At 39.0% G+C, this 16,051-nt stretch overlaps 2 protein-coding genes across 2 annotated transcripts; one reads left to right on the top strand and one right to left on the bottom strand.

Annotated features, from left to right (window-relative positions):
* Positions 1-399: 399 nt before the first annotated feature.
* On the bottom strand, positions 400-4,978 carry MRPL32 (mitochondrial ribosomal protein L32). The gene is made up of 3 exons (XM_024732947.1): positions 4,832-4,978; positions 3,579-3,760; positions 400-1,184 (listed from the first exon to the last, which is right to left on the bottom strand). Exons 1-3 carry the CDS (start codon positions 4,959-4,961, stop codon positions 930-932), a joined length of 567 nt encoding a protein of 188 aa, XP_024588715.1. The 5' UTR covers positions 4,962-4,978; the 3' UTR covers positions 400-929.
* A 190-nt stretch (positions 4,979-5,168) lies between these two features.
* On the top strand, positions 5,169-15,584 carry PSMA2 (proteasome 20S subunit alpha 2). Its single transcript, XM_024732940.1, has 8 exons — positions 5,169-5,241; positions 8,867-8,943; positions 9,981-10,113; positions 11,536-11,658; positions 12,397-12,478; positions 13,986-14,059; positions 15,158-15,215; positions 15,303-15,584. The coding sequence occupies exons 1-8, from the start codon at positions 5,201-5,203 to the stop codon at positions 15,417-15,419; spliced, it is 705 nt and encodes a 234-aa protein (XP_024588708.1). The 5' UTR covers positions 5,169-5,200; the 3' UTR covers positions 15,420-15,584.
* Positions 15,585-16,051: the final 467 nt, after the last annotated feature.

Below are 16,051 nucleotides of genomic sequence, written 5' to 3'. Positions count from 1 at the left end.
AACTGTAATTCTCTTACTTTGTGTTTTAATACGCTACCTCACTTTTATTATTTTTTTTAGCGAGGCAGGAAACAGCAAACCTTGGACTCAGGGTAGACACAGGAACGGGCGAAGGAGACGGAAATATGAAATGAATTGCGTTAAGTTAAAAAGGCCATTTCTATAGAGAGAAATATGATGAAATGTGAAATAAACTAAAAGGTCATCCTAGAAGGAAAATGCAAGGGCAACCCTCTCAGCACATTTTCTGTGTGCTACTGAATTCACTCACATCTCCTTTAAAAGATCTCTCTCCCTGGACTACAAATTACAGATCTCATGAGCCATCTAATGAATTCTGAATGTCATCTTGATTTAATGCGAAATGTCAAGAACTACTTCTAAGTAAACAAACATGTCTCCTATAAAGTGCCATACAGAGGCCATTTTAATTTGCTAAAACAAACAAACAAAAAACCAAACAGAACGAACTTTTTCTTACTGCTACATCTACCATCTTAAAAAAGCGATACCCAGAATTTAAATAACCTATTTTCAGGTGTTACTTAAACAAAAGCATTTGTGTAAGTATTCTTGTAAGAAAAACCAGTGGCAAACAAACAAAACCAGAGCCCAGGCGCATAATTCTGGCTACGAATTTTAAATTATGTTTTATTTTTCTGTCCTGAAAATTCTGTTCACTAAAACTTCATAGTATAATAGAAACAGACACATAAATCCATTGAGCCTCTGCATAAACAAACATTTTCAGACTTTACTCCTGATGCATTCTTCAAATTACCCGCAAAAAACTAAGTGCTTATAAAGAATGTTTTAGGCTATGCTGATGATTTAAAAACAAGCACACAACCAACATAAAAACAAAGAATTTTCCTCTTTTTCAGGAGAAACGTCTTGTGTGAAGTTATCGTCTAGAAACATGTTTGCTGTCAATCCTGGGTGAACCAGGATGGCCGCTTCCGTTCTCGCTCGATGATCCTCTTGCCCTGGTCTTGCTCGGAGGGTGTCTCCCCCAAGTACAGCACCATGGTCTCCACGGTAGGAGCCTTGAAAGGGCCTCCCTCTTGCTTCCCTATCTGTCGTCTGATTTCCGCTGTCTCTTTACACACCTTCTCATAGCAATAGCCACAGAGGACGTGTTTCTGTTTCAGGTGACCGCATTCAGGACAAACGTCTATATTGTTCTTAAAAAAAACCCAACCAAACAGAAACATTTTAACAAGAGGCAATATAACGCACACATCACTGACAGGAATGAGGCTTATATGTAAACTTCCTTGGAATGTCCATGCCGCACAAGGTCACAGGACCACCCAGTTCAACCTCATTTTAATAGGGAAACTGAGGACACACATTGATTTGAATTAGTAGAAAAATTGGGACTAGAATTCAGGTCTACCGACTTTGAATCTGGTACATTTTTACTTAAATACAACAGTCTTATTATGTGAAACGGTACTCCATTCCCCCATCCTCAAAAACTAAACATCTGATAAGGAGCCCATCAATACATTGGGGTGAACCACACAGCCAGCATCTTAAATAAGACACCAAGGTAAAGGGAATTCACTTTTTCTTTCAGTCTATCCTGGGAAGAACAAGGTGATAAACACATTACAAGTTGGCTTCCCCTGGTCATCAGAGTGTAATTCAAATTCCTGCATGGAGTATAGCTGGTATGTGGTGTGAGTTTTCTTCCTATAAATTAACACTGATTATTCCTTAATGTAAAATTCCCTATATATTACAATTTGAGGTTTCATGAGTTTTATATGTCTACCCAACTTTAATAAGACAATTCTAACCTCTAAAGAAGTCCTTTCATTGTGTTCTAAAGGTAGGTTTGAAATATAAAGAAAAATAGTAAACGGAAACATCAAAGAAACTCTGAGCACTTCCGAAGATTAATCTACAAACATCTGTGAGGCAGACGACAAAAAGAACTCCATTTTCTGAAAGAAACAAAAAACCTTGCAAATCATTTGCCTCACCGACTTCTCATCTTACTCCAATACCTGGAAAACTGGATCGCACATCCATCTTCGAGGTATGGAAAAAATACCCACCGTCACTTGGTGCCCTTTTCCTAACAAATCCCTCAGCATAACACACTATATGTAGCAGAAAACAATTCACCAAAGGAAATGAATGCACAAGACGAGAGCTATTCTTTTCCCTCAGAAAAAACAAAGTCAGGCAAGTCATGTAACAGATCGTATTCCTAAACTCTTAAATTCTCTCAACCAAACTGTATGAATTATTGGTGCCTCAATTAATGAAGTATTTTTCAGTTGCACATTTTAAATCTGGTCCCAACTGTGACTCAATAATACTTTAGAGCTTAAGTTCTAAGGGTTTGGTTTAATACTGAACGTGGAGGCTCATGAAAGTCCATTTTCTGTCCTTGAGTTCCATCTGTACTGCCCCATTGCTGGGGAATGCCGTGGAGTAAACAGGAACTCAAATCACGGCTATTAAAGCCATAAATTAACAGATCAAAGGTAAGAAATGCTGGGCTTCCCTGGTGGCGCAGTGGTTAAGAATCCGCCTGCCAATGCAGGCGACATGGGCTCGAGCCCTGGTCCGGGAAGATCCCACATGCCACGGAGCAGCTAAGCCCGTGTGCCACAACTACTGAAGCCCGTGTGCCTAGAGCCTGTGCTCCGCTACGAGAGAAGCCACCGCAATAAGAAGCCCAAGCACCACAACGAAGACAACAGCAACTAGAGAAAAGCCCACGCGCAGCAACAAAGACCCAACACAGCCAAAAATAAATAACATTCTTTAAAAAAAGGTAAGAAATGCTAAAATTTTTGTTACTAGATCAATGAAGAAAGTGTACCCATGGGACATGGTGGGGGGGTGAGGAAGAAGAGCACTGAGATCTAGAACTGTCTGAGGATAGGAACACACACAAAGTTTCAAGAGACTGCTAGGGTTCAAATCCTGCTTCACCTTTTAAGTCTGAGACCACGGGCAAATTCTTTTTGCCTCAGTTTCTTCATCCTAAAACTTAGCAAAACAATATTTACTCTGCAGGGTTGTTGTGAGGATATGATGAGAAAATTCATGTAAAGCGCTTAGATACATCATTAGCACTTAATAGAGATTAGCTATTTTTATTACTTATCTAAGGATTTTCCTTCACAGTACCTTATTGGATACAGTGAAGAACAGAATAAATCTGTAAGGGCTAGTAAAACCCCATAATCGAATAGATCTACGCTTCTGACTTTAATTTTAGGGCCTGCCATAGTTAAAATGTTTATTCATATATGGTTCAAAATCACACAGCTTAGGACTGGCACAGCTCACAATACAAAAGTCACATAGACTCTTAACAACCCAGTCCTCTGTCCAGACTCTAAACTCCCTCCTTGACTATGTTCCTAAGACTTAGGCTACAAGACAGTAGATACACACACATACATAACGAGAATATTGTATTTAATTTAGGCCAGAGGAAGGTAGATATGTAAGATCTGAAAATAATTCACTCATGGGTTATGTGAATAAACCAAGAGAATATGCGGTGGTGGACATGAGAAAAAGCACACCAACAAAAATCACCATCTTACCTTAACTTTAATAAGCTTATGAGGGTTTCTTCTCCTACACCGGTTAACTTCAATGCTGCGTCTGTTTTTGGGAGCTGCCATCCAAAAGATGTTCTCCAAAAAGCTGGAAATCTCCTTACTTCCATTGGTACCATTTGCTGGTTCTGTAAACATAGCTGGACCTTGGACCGCTAATGCTGGTCCTATAAAACAAACATGGAGATACAGAATCAGTTTCTAACTTCTAAATGACCATTTACAGGTATCATTCTCCTTAACAATCAACAATGATATATCAAAAGGCACATATAAAATATTACACTCAACAGGCATTTAACAGGAAACCTTAGTAGCTACTGAAATATAGTAAAGCTCACTCATAAAGTAATTTTAAAGAACACAGAATTTTTCTTAGTGGCACCTGCTTAAATGAATCGGTTAAATTCTACCAAGAGTTTCTCATAATACAGAACTCAGGGGTTTAGTGGTAAACATGAATAAATCTAAGCTTGAGATTTCCAAAATCCACTTCCTACTGGCACTGAGATAACTGTTGATTGCCCTTTTATATTACATTCAAATTGGGTTAGCTCCTCAGTCATATCCTGGTAGGCCCTTTAAGTCACTTCGTTCTTCATAATATTTAATCTCAATCTCCGTCAGCTCTCTAAGGAAAAGAACTAGCTCATCACTCTTTGTAGAATATTAATTTATTTATGTGATCATCAACATTTCACTTTTGTTTTTAAAATTGTTTATAAAATCAGAGAGTTTCCTTTACCGTCTCTTTGCAATATTCCTCAGACTTGCAACAGTTCTTTTGACTTTAGGAACGCTTAAAAATATACAAAGCTGTCTAACACTTAACAACTTGTATTCCTTGTCAATATATCTAAAAGTACTGCTATGCATAGTCTGATGTAATAGCGCAGGCTCTGGAAGGTCTGTGTGACCTTGAGACCTTTCTGTACTTCTTCAGTTGAAAAGTGGAGACACCTAATGGGATTGTTGTGGAGATTATCTCAGGAAGCACATGTAGGCTTTGACATATAGGGGGCTCACGGTTCAGACTGTCTGGGTATTATCATTATTATGTTCGGGGTACCTTGGAAATCGAGTGGAATGTAAATGTCAAAGCAATGACAATTTTAACAACCAAGGCACTTCCCTTTAAAAACGCGTGGCCGAAGATCAGGACGCGGAAGCAGGGCAGAGCACGAGCGGTGCCCACCACTCTGCCTGGGGTCCCCTCCCCACCAGCCCTCTCCACGTACCCCATTGAGGACTGGGAAAGCCTGGCCGGCTCTGCCGAAGTTTCCGCTGCAGTTGCTCCCAAAAGTTCCGGAGGAGTCCCTGGGCTGCGGGCCACAGCAGAACCTTCTGCCTCAGCATGGCGAGCGCCATGTTGCTCGCCCGTAAACCACTCCCACCGAACCGCTGGGTCCCGCCCCTACCTCGAGCATGCGCACACACGCAGAGTCGGGCAAACGCGCACCTAGAACTACAACTCCCAGCATGCCCCTGAAGCGTCTCTGACTTTCCTCCAATCAGAGAGAGGGAAAGGAAGGCGCGGGGAGGGGAATTGAAAAGAAACGGGCCGCAGTGCGCATGTGTGCGGAAGTGCGCTGGGTCTTCGGGTAAAGATGGCGGAGCGTGGTTACAGCTTTTCGCTGACTACATTCAGGTATGGAAGGGCCCCGGAGGTCCTCCTCGTAACCGAGGTTGCAGGAACTCTGCTGACCCGGTTTTTACCGTCCTGGTCTCGGGCTTGGTGCTTCCGGAGGGCCCAGTAGGGAATGGGGGTGGAAATGCCACTTTGCAAAGTCATTTGCAAGGCCCTCCCGCGGCCTGGGGAGCGGTAGTGCCTGGGGTTCGTGGAAACGCGAGTCGGGGGGTCCGGGGCGACCTTGACGCTGCTGGAGGTTGAGGCCGTCACCCAGGGATTTTCTTTAGCTTTGGAGATTAGGGAAGAAAGTAGCTTTGCATTAACTGTCTCCGGGTGTCCCGTTCAGAATTCAGGATTTCCTTCCTGACCGAAGTAGGCCTGATTCGGGAGTTTCTGGAGCTCGGACTCTTGGTCAGACCTATGGGGGCCCTTTTTCTCGGAAAGTCCTAACTTTACAGTTTGGTCCGAGTCTTAGTCTCCATTTGGCACTAATGTCTCTCGAAACCTCTTCTCGCTTTCCTTTTCTTTGGTGCCCCTACTGGAAGCTTAAGGACTGAAAGTGAAAGCGTTATTTATCTTTGTATTCTCTAGTCTTTGTAGGCGCCAAACTACTAGGCTACATTTGCGTTTTGGCTATTATTCTGGGAAGGGGATGTATTTATTAAAAAAAAAGATTGTAGGCTTTTTTATTTTAGAACAGGTAGATAAGTATATTTTTCAAAGTAAAGGAGTTAAACTATCATCATTCCCAATGTAAGAAAACCGTCACCAAAGGATTTAATAAATCGACGGGGGAAGGATTCAATTTGGCCTTTTTCCTACAGACCAGTGATGCCCCGTTTAATTAAAATGTTTTCTTATCTGACTGCTGAAGGCGGGCCTCATCTGACTTGTTGAGGACTTTCTGTGTGGGTGGAGCTTAGTCCATCTCTTTGGGCTACCATCTGTGTTAAATGTTATCTCAACACCTTACAGATGAGCTAACCACAGCTCAGGCAAATTAAATAACTCGTCCCTGGTCATAGATGAGTAGCTGAGTTAACATTCAGACTGGGTTCTTTCTGACGACAAATTTAATACACTTTCCATTACTGTGCGACGTCTTCTTAAAATGCTAAAATACCTTTCTTTTAATAAAAGGTCTCATCATATACAACAATAGGGAGCAATGTTTGCCAAGTAGTCACTGTTCATATTCGTGAACAAAGCAAACCTGGACCTTTATCTTTAAGAGAGTGTAATCCTAGTGGAGCTGAGACATAAAACAACCATATGTTAGCAGGGACTGAATCTTTCTATAATAAATTTCCTTATTAAAACAGTCTTAAAAAAAAAAACACAGTCTTTTGTTTTTTAACATGATAGTGCATTTCTGTATTAGATTAAAAAATCTGTTTCCAGCCTGTTGGAGTACTCAGAGTTAAACTACTAAAGGTGGAATGACAAGAGACTATACTATAGGAGGTGTTCTTGTGGATTACATTTAGTTGGGGATATTGACAATAAGTGGATAAACAAATGGGTGCCTACTAATGCATTCTGAAGAATGTTTTTCCTTTACTCAGGAATTTTTATCAAGAAAGGGAGAAAGAAGGAACAAAACTTTAGATTGGGTAGTCAGGAAAGACCAGTGTTCTGGGGGACTGAAAGATGAAAGGGAGCCAACTGTTTGAAGATTTAGGGGTGGAGAGAGTTGCAGACAGAGGGAAGAGCATGTATGAAAGTGCCAAAGTTGAGAAGGACCGAACTGATAAGAAGGCCAGTGTGTTAGAGTATAATGAGCAGAGACTTAGCATGGGTCAGGCCAATTTTGCAGGGCCCTGTAGGCCAGAGTAAGGAGCTTTTACTGTAAGTGAACCAAGAAGTTATTATAGGATTTAAATGGGGAATGACATGGTACAAAAGTAACTCCGGGTGGGGGAAGGGAAGTAAGTGGAAAAGATGAAAACTAGTTAGACGGCTATTTCAGTTATCCCCGGTAGAGATGCTGGTGCTTTGGAATTGGGTAGTGGCATGATTGAATACAAAGACGGTTGATAGCTCGGTGAGCTCCCAGGTTCGTGAGCTTTCATACGGAAAGATGTAATGACAGAAGTGTACATGTGTGATTATGGCAGCAGAAGAAAAGCTAACTTTTAAGTTTACCTAATCCTTTAAAATGTCCCCAGAGGTATTTGAACTAGGTATTGAAGAATGATTGAAAGCTGGATGGACCCAGAAAGTCATGATATGATTATCAAAATATGGACCATTAAAGGAAAACAAGTACAGCCTAATTTAAGAAATGTAAATGCTTATTGCTGTTATTCTGCTCAAGTCAGCTAATTTTGTCATTGAACAGTCTTTAAACTGCTGCCCCTAGGCTTATTCCTTAAATAGGTCTAGATGTGTGTCTGTCAGTCAAATGAACCTGGTCATAGGCTGTGTGTTGGAGTACTGACTGAACAGAGCTTACACTTTGTAAATGTTGAAAAAATAATTCAAGTATGATGAATCTTAGCCAAAGAGGAAGCATAGGACAGTATAGGTATGAGTGTGTGGGATTCAACCTAGTCTGGGTGGTCAGGGCAGCTTCCCTGAGGACATGGCATTTCTACTAAGGATCAGAGGATGACTTGGAAGGAGTTCACCAGACAGTGGTGAAGTGCGTTGCAGGCAGAGGGATTGGCTTGTCAGAGGGGTTTTTGAATGTTAAGAGTAGTTGTGTGTCTGGAGCAAGATGGGATGGTGTGAGTTGAGACTTGAGTGACAGAGAGTATCTATAATTTTGTGAAGATAAAACAGATGACCTTCTGAAACCGAAGATTATATTTTCAGTAGTAGACTGGAGATGTGGACCTAGCTGTGTGTCACTTTGGACAAATTACTTTTCATTCAAGGACTTTGTCAATAAAATAGAAAGGTTGGTGACATTTATAGTAATTGTTCTAACTCAACAGCTAGGTTGAAATAAAATGTGACCTAAAAAGCCAGTTTGGGCCTAGCTAGTAGCATTTGGCTGCCAAACTCATGGAACCAGAGATATTAAGTATAACCAGCTCATGGCATCTCGAAATAGTTTTGTATTATATAGCAGATACCTTGTTGTGACTGATATCTAGGTTTTATGTCTTAGGCCATGTCTGCTTTATAAAACGTTTAACTCCACCCACATGGATTATTTGCTGTTATTTGGTATTTAACAGACACATACATGTTCTTAATAATATTACCATTTGGTATTTGCTTGCTGCTAATTTTGTGCCGGGAACAAAAGGCATCACTTCATTTAATCTTCACACCAACCTTTGAAATATTCATAGGCAACTACTATACTCCTATTATCCCCTTTACAGATGAGAAAACTGAGACACAGAGAGGTTAAGTAATTTGCCCAAAGTCACAAGGTTGGTAAGTGGTGAAAGGCAACAGTAATGATGCTGCTTTAAGGGGCAGACAAGAAAAAACAACCTAAGGAAAGAGATTAGTGTTACACTATGAGTAAACTTAGTTTCCGTACAACTTCATGATAAATTTTCAAAGCCCAGCTATTCCTTGATGCCTGATTAATGGATTTGGCCTACTTACCTGCCCTTTCTCAGAGGTGTTCCTCTAATAAGTATTTGAGAATGTGAACTTAGCAATACCTTTGTTTCTCTTTAAGCCCATCTGGTAAACTTGTCCAGATTGAATATGCTTTGGCTGCTGTAGCTGGAGGAGCCCCTTCAGTGGGAATTAAAGGTAATTAAATGCTTCATTCATTTCAGATTCCTGTCATTAGTTGTCATAATGTGTTCTTTTGGAATTAATAGGTAATTAATGTAAAAGTAAATAGCTGTGGCAGCATAATTTTTTAACAGTTCTTTTTGGGTTTTTTTGTTTTATAAATTTATTTATTTATTTATTTTTGGCTGCGTTGGGTCTTTGTTGCTGTGCGCGGGCTTTCTCTAGTTGCAACGAGCGGGGGCTACTCTTTGTTACGGTGTGCAGGCTTCTCACTGCGGTGGCTCCTCTTTGTTGCAGAGCACGGGCTCGGGCTCTAGGCTCATGGGCTCAGTACTTGTGGCTCGCGGGCTCTAGAGCGCAGGGTCAGTAGTTGTGGCGCACGGGCTTAGTTGCTCCGTGGCATGTGGGATCTTCCCAGACCAGGGCTTGAACCCGTGTCCTGAGTTGGTAGGCGGATTCTTAACCACTGCGCCACCAGGGAAGTCCCAACAGTTCTTTTTGTTAATCTACAGTATTTTGATGTTTAAAGAAGGTAATAAGCCAAAGAAGATGAATATTTTTTTTCAAAATAAATATAGCACCTTTATCTATTGTGATAACCCACAAATAGTCTTTCCTATTCAGAAAACTGAGTATTCTTTTGTTTTTTTCCACTGATTATGTATCACTGTTCTCTGGCAGTTTTTATTCTTTCCATAACTTAGAAAAGGTTAATCATAAGATAACTTACAAAAAACATATCGTTGGTTGTAAAATTTCAGATTATAAGAACAGTAGGCCAAGTAGGCAGAATTCCATTATTTTGAAACATATGGACTCTTTCTTAAGAAAAGTTGTGTAATACCTTTAGCTGAGGGACTTCTTAGTGCAATCCAGATGACCATTGAGGGAAAGTTGATTTACCTTTCCTTGGGTAATTTTAATATAGAAATCCAGAAGAAAAGGTTTTATAAATAAGAAGAAATAAAGGAGTTTGGCTGAAATGCTTCCGCAACTAGAAAACTGTTGAAGCAGAGTCTTTAAATAACATTTAAGTCTTCTTTTTTTTAAAGCTGCAAATGGTGTGGTCTTGGCAACTGAGAAGAAACAGAAATCCATTTTGTATGACGAGCGAAGTGTCCACAAAGTGGAACCAATCACCAAGCATATAGGTTTGGTGTATAGCGGCATGGGCCCAGATTACAGGTACCTTGTACCCTTTATTCTTTTTCTCACCATCTAATGAATTCCTTGTAATCTATACTTTGAGGAGAAAAATCAAAGGATGTTTTTCCTTTAATCTCCCAACTTCTCGTCGTTGGCAGCTGAACTTAGTTTGCTAGTATTAGACAGACTGGGGCTTATTTGAAGAAGAGCTCAGTGCCACTCAGTCGTAAAAGAGGAGATGGATACTTACCCCTCTCATCTCTGTTCAGTGGTTTTCCCTTCTGATCATAATACCTCTTCTACCATCCAAGGGCTCAGCAAGGGCTTTGCTGTTCTCTAAATGTATTTTAAAAACAACAAAAGCAATACATGTTATAATAAACTATATATTTTTAAAGTTGTCAGACAGCAAAAGAAAGCATACCATCCAGAGTTAACCTCATTTTATTTACTTCTGTTTTTAGCAAAGGGACAGGATTCTCAAAAGGCCACTGAAAGTTGTGGAGTATGACAGCCATTGTGGATCCAGATGTTTATATAATCACTCCTTTGATATTTCACAGGAAGAGAGTAATCCTGTTACATCAGGGTGCCAGCAGGTTTAAAGAGATTGGCAGCTTTCTGTTTGTCATTTAAGAAGCAAAAGGAATATTATCACTTCATTCTTGATTTTGTGGAGTAAGATAGGTAGAGCCAAAATTTCATGAGTTAGAAAAAGCACCAGCGTCACTGGCATGTGATCAGGCTTCACTACAGTGGATCCTGTTACCACTGCACGGAAGGGAGACTGCAGTGTCCTAGCACTCACAGAATAAACTGACACCACAGGAGTATTGTTCAGAGGGATAACGTGCAGAGCTCAGATTAGTACGCGAGCAGGTAAAGGTAAGTCCTGCTTCTCTTGCTAGTATATTTAATTGTTACACTTTTGACAAATTTTACATTTTTTTAAGTTATAATTAGTTTCACGCTGTTCATCTCTGGAAGGTACCCTTTGAATTCCAATCTGTGGAACAAGATTGAGGCAGAATGAGAGACATATGCCTGAACACGTGTGTGTGTGCGTATTAGCCTGTTGCCTGGAGTGAAATATAAAAAGGCAAGGTGCCTGCCCTTGGGATAAGGGGCACACAATCTTGAAGACGCTGTGGCGAGACATAAAGTTCTTGCATACGCTAGAGCCATGGCTGCTAAGCTAATGGGCGCCCCCCAGTCCATAGTTTCCTTCCTTTTGCCTTGTTCTTGTTCATCTATGGTTTGTCTCCTCAGTGATGCTCTGCTATTTTCTTGTAAATTAACCATAATCAGATTTAAGAACAAGACTGGCTTAGAGCAAAGAGCTACTATTGGAGATACGTGTCAAACTTGTGCTATAGGTATATGCCTACAGAAGGAGAATGAGTCTTTAGATAGTAAAGCATCTGAATTTTAATTAAATCGTATTTCTTTTCTTTTTGTCAGAGTGCTTGTGCACAGAGCTCGAAAACTAGCTCAACAATACTATCTCGTTTACCAAGAGCCCATTCCCACAGCTCAGCTGGTACAGAGAGTAGCTTCCGTGATGCAAGAATACACCCAGTCAGGGTAGGTTGATTTTATTACTTTAAATGTGTCATGAATTAGAAAAAAATCACTTTATGAGTAGACGTATTTTTTTTAAAAAAAAGAGGGCTTAGTATTCCTATATTTCCTTAATCAGTGGAGAAAATCACTATGATGAACATTTCTGATCTTAACTGGACCCGAAATATTTTTTTAAAGAGAAAATGGGAATGTTTTCTTGCTGTTCGTATAGTAGCAGAAACCAACTGCTAGATAAAGTCCTTTTGCTAGTAATTAAAAACATTTCTGTATGGGCAGACAGTCATTGCTGCTTTCAAATTTATCTTCTAACCAGAAATGATTATAGGCACATGATGAAAGCAATAACTCTTTGACACATCCGTATTTATTTAATTCCAGTGTTCTTCAGCTTGGGTGTGAACACGGATGAGGTAGCTGCTGATTTGTAAAGCCAGTGGAAAAGCTGCGTTTGTTGAAATGTGTCATTTTGTTAGGACACTGTTACTCCACACTTATTAACCCTGATGTTTGTATCACTCCATTTACCAAAATGATTTGACTGTCTTTTCTCAGTACCATAAAGAAAATTCATTTTGAATTGATTTGTTTAGAATGGTGTTAAATACTTTTTAAGGAGCTTAGAAGTCTAATTCGGTTTACCTGATCACTTACTTTACTTGAGGGTATTAATAAATTCTTAGCTTAGGTTGACTTTAACACCATGAAGATGGCAAGTAATTTTCATTTCTCTCTCTTCAGTGGTGTTCGTCCATTTGGAGTTTCTTTACTTATTTGTGGTTGGAATGAGGGGCGACCATATTTATTTCAGTCAGATCCATCTGTAAGTATCATTAGATGTATTTGAGGGATTTGTCGAAGGGCTCTTTGAATATCTAGTAAAAGTAGAAGCCATAAAAAGCTTAAAAATTAGAGTATTTTCTCTTTTTGTTTTTCATTTGGGCTTTAGAAGTAGTAGATACTCACTTGCACGTTTAAAATGTTGGTAATGCAGTCTTCTGATAAGGAAGCCACTTTAGTTCTGCCCCCCGTGTTCTTCTGGTATGTTGCTTGACTTCACATACCTTGAATGATTAGTTGAAATAGTTATCAAGTCTCTTTAAATCTGTGGAATTCTTTTACTTTTAAAAAATTGTAATTAAAGGTAAGGGTCTGGGTGGGGGCAGTGCCCTTTGCAGTCAGTTTAATCTTGGGGCTGACTTCAGTGTGACTCTTCCTGTACAAATATTGATGTCCATCTTGAATTCGCTGTTTTGCAAAATGGGTGAGTTGTCTGCTCTAAAGCAGAAGAAGGTTGGTGTTCAGGTTAGCAGGTGTCTGTAGAGGGTACCACTCCTCCACGTGTCTCACATCTGTCACTCATGTTTGCTGTGAGGAGACCTGAAAGAAAAAACTCGTGATTAGAAACTGATCTTTCATAGTTTATAGATCACTAGATAACGGCAAGTTCACTCAATTCAAACTAGCTTTGTAATCTGAAAAGGCAAAAAAAAAAAAAAAAATTTGGTTGTTACTTAAATCAGAAAAATTAAGTATTTAGGGAACTTTGACAGTGTCTGCTACCCCATATCCGAGCTTCTGAAGCTAAGTGACATGCTCTCTTACCTCCCTTTCGTGGGGGTAGCAGAGCCAGCATCACTGGCATCCAGCTTTCACCTTTTGCCCTTTTCCCCCTGTTGTGTCTAAAAGGCAGTTGGTTCTTTTAAAATAGGTTTCATCTGTTTCTTTCAGTGTCTGTGTGTATGTGTGTGTATGTATTTTTTCAATAGATGAGTCATGTTATATAGGACATACTGCTGCTGCTTTCATTCAACATTAGATTACAAATTATCAACACCTTTGAAAAATTTTAATGCAAAGCTGTGTCTTTTTAATTTATTTGCTGCTGCTGATGAAGAACTGGTCACCATTTTTCAGATATATATGACAGATTTCTAGAGCCCTTCAGTCCTAGTAAGCTACAATATTATTTGTGATTATTTGCTCTCAGTTAACCTCAGTTTCTTTTTTTTTTTTACATAAATTTTGTACAATAAGTTGCACATATTTAAAGTGTACAGTTTGTGGGGTTTTTGATGTATGTAAATGCCTGAGAAAACCATCACTACAGTGAAGATGCTGGACTTCTCCATAACCTCCAAAAGTTTCTTCATGCCTTTCTGTTATTTATCTCACTAACGTATTTTATGGCGTATTCCGTTGCATTCCAGTAAATATTTTGTGACCTTAGAAGTTAGAGACGAATTATTGAAGTGAGACATAAATGTCAGCATCCTAAGTAATTAGGTTAATGATTTAAAATGTTCTTTTCCTCTTCCCTTCCTGACTAGGGAGCTTACTTTGCCTGGAAAGCCACAGCAATGGGAAAGAACTATGTGAATGGGAAAACTTTCCTTGAGAAAAGGTGGGCTTATAAAACTAGATTCCTTAGCAAACTTACTTTACAGTTTTCAGCTCTCTTTAAATAATACCATGAATCTAAACAAATTTGTTGTATGACTGTGTATTCAAGCCTATTTACCTGATAGAACAAACTTTTCTCTACTCTGGCTCCCCAGCCTTCAATATATTAAGTGGTAATATTCATTTCTTACAAACGTCTCTTTCTGCATTCTCATGCTTTTTTTCCTAAATACTATTTTTTTTACTTCATTTTTCCTACTATCTCAAAAAAAAAAAAAGACCATTGGATTTGGAGTAAAAAAATTGGGGAGGAAAATTTTTAAATGATGTAAGTGATAACAGCTTACATTTTGACGATTACAAAAAAAAGAAATTGTGAAGCCAAACCCGGTGTTGATGGTGGATTAAAGTTGTGATGTATGTACTTGATAAAAAGCAGAGCGATGTGTAAAAATCTGTCCTGCCAGCACAGCAGACTGCTCTCCCTTACTTCCAGCTGTATTGTAGACTCAGCATTATTGTAGCCCACCAAAAGATGTCCTACATTTTGAATGGGAAGAGTTCGCAATTGATTTTAACCACCAAATGAAGCTTCTCAGTACATTTTCATGTAATATTCATGTTAAGATTATTTAAAAATCTTAGACTCGGGATTAATTGGTAAATTTAAATAAGCTTCGGATTTTAAAGCATTTTTTTTTCCTTTTACATATTAGTGAGTCTTCCAAACATAAAAAACATAAGAAATTTTAGCAGAAGTCTGATTTCTCTGCTTTATTTTTATAAATTGTTATAATATTGCCACCACACTCTGATTGTATTAAAATGTTTATACTTAAGGAAGTTTCCTAAAATAAACTCAACGTTAGGGTTACACTCTTCATGATGTCCGGAATGCACACCAAATAATTGTCAATTTCTTATCTGGGGGCAGCTAGCTCAGTGAGGTGACAAAAAGAATTAATCTGTAACTTAATATTTTTAAGAGTGTTTTAGATGTTTAAGAAATCTTACGCTGTTGCTATCATTGTGTTTACATAGTCATAAATAATGTTAATAGTGCCGTAAATCATTGGGTTTTTTTCAAAAAATTCTTCAGATATAATGAAGATCTGGAACTTGAAGATGCCATTCATACAGCCATATTAACCCTAAAGGTTAGTTCAATATCTAACAGTTGGATTTGTGGTGATTGTGTAATTAACTGCTTAGAAAATTGAAATTTTTCCCTCCCTCTTGATCAGGAAAGCTTTGAAGGGCAGATGACAGAAGATAACATAGAAGTTGGAATCTGCAATGAAGCCGGATTTAGGAGGCTGACTCCAACTGAAGTTAAGGATTACTTGGCTGCCATTGCATAACGATGAAGTGACTGAAAATCTGGAATTTCAGATAACCTCTCTACTTAAACATGTTTAAAGTATGTTTTTGTTTTGCAGACTTTTTGCATACTTATTTCTACATGGTTTGATGGACTGATGTTTTTAAAATGAGACTTATAAATCATAATAAACCGTTAAATTCAACTTCCTGCTTTTTAGGAATTAGTAAAATTTTAACAGTTATATCCTGCTTTTCATCACAGTTGATTTCTGGAAACTACATTGCAAAGCAGAATGGTGAAACTGTCTTTAGTCCTCATGCAGTTTGGGTTAAGTCAAATCTTGTTACTCTCTTTGCTGTCAGATGTCTGCTTCAGTAAAGCAAAATGCTGATTTCGGTAAACATCACTGCTTTTAGAGCTGGGAGAATCTGCAGACTTTCGTGGATTCTGAGACAAGGTGGAAGCATAGATGTTTTTCAGGCACCATTCAGTGTGTCAGTGAAACCCTAGCATGCTCTGTGACATTGCACTGGAGCTGCCAAGAGTGCTAAGCCAAACAGTCTCCTATAGGAGATATGTTATGTACATACATAAAAAATGGTGTGCTAGTTCCTGTTGGTTTTTCCATCGCAAGTAGGTAAATGTATTTAAAAAGAGCCCCCTAGAATC

This window comes from Neophocaena asiaeorientalis, unplaced genomic scaffold (genome assembly GCF_003031525.2).
Source record: "Neophocaena asiaeorientalis asiaeorientalis breed wild unplaced genomic scaffold, Neophocaena_asiaeorientalis_V1.1 scaffold56, whole genome shotgun sequence".
Taxonomy (NCBI): Eukaryota; Metazoa; Chordata; class Mammalia; order Artiodactyla; family Phocoenidae; genus Neophocaena; species Neophocaena asiaeorientalis.
Note: the sequence above shows the minus strand (reverse complement) of the source record. Positions and strands in the feature narration are given on the sequence as shown.

Coding starts and splice junctions, on each gene's coding strand:
- MRPL32 (XM_024732947.1), bottom strand. CDS start 4,961: ATGGCGCTCGCCATGCTGAGGCAGAAGGTTCTGCTGTGGCCCGCAGCC. Junction 3,761..4,831: donor CTTTCCCAGTCCTCAATGGG/GTACGTGGAGAG, acceptor TTTGTTTTATAG/GACCAGCATTAGCGGTCCAA. Junction 1,185..3,578: donor ATAAGCTTATTAAAGTTAAG/GTAAGATGGTGA, acceptor GTTTTTTTTAAG/AACAATATAGACGTTTGTCC.
- PSMA2 (XM_024732940.1), top strand. CDS start 5,201: ATGGCGGAGCGTGGTTACAGCTTTTCGCTGACTACATTCAG. Junction 8,944..9,980: donor CCCTTCAGTGGGAATTAAAG/GTAATTAAATGC, acceptor TTTTTTTTAAAG/CTGCAAATGGTGTGGTCTTG. Junction 11,659..12,396: donor CAAGAATACACCCAGTCAGG/GTAGGTTGATTT, acceptor CTCTCTCTTCAG/TGGTGTTCGTCCATTTGGAG.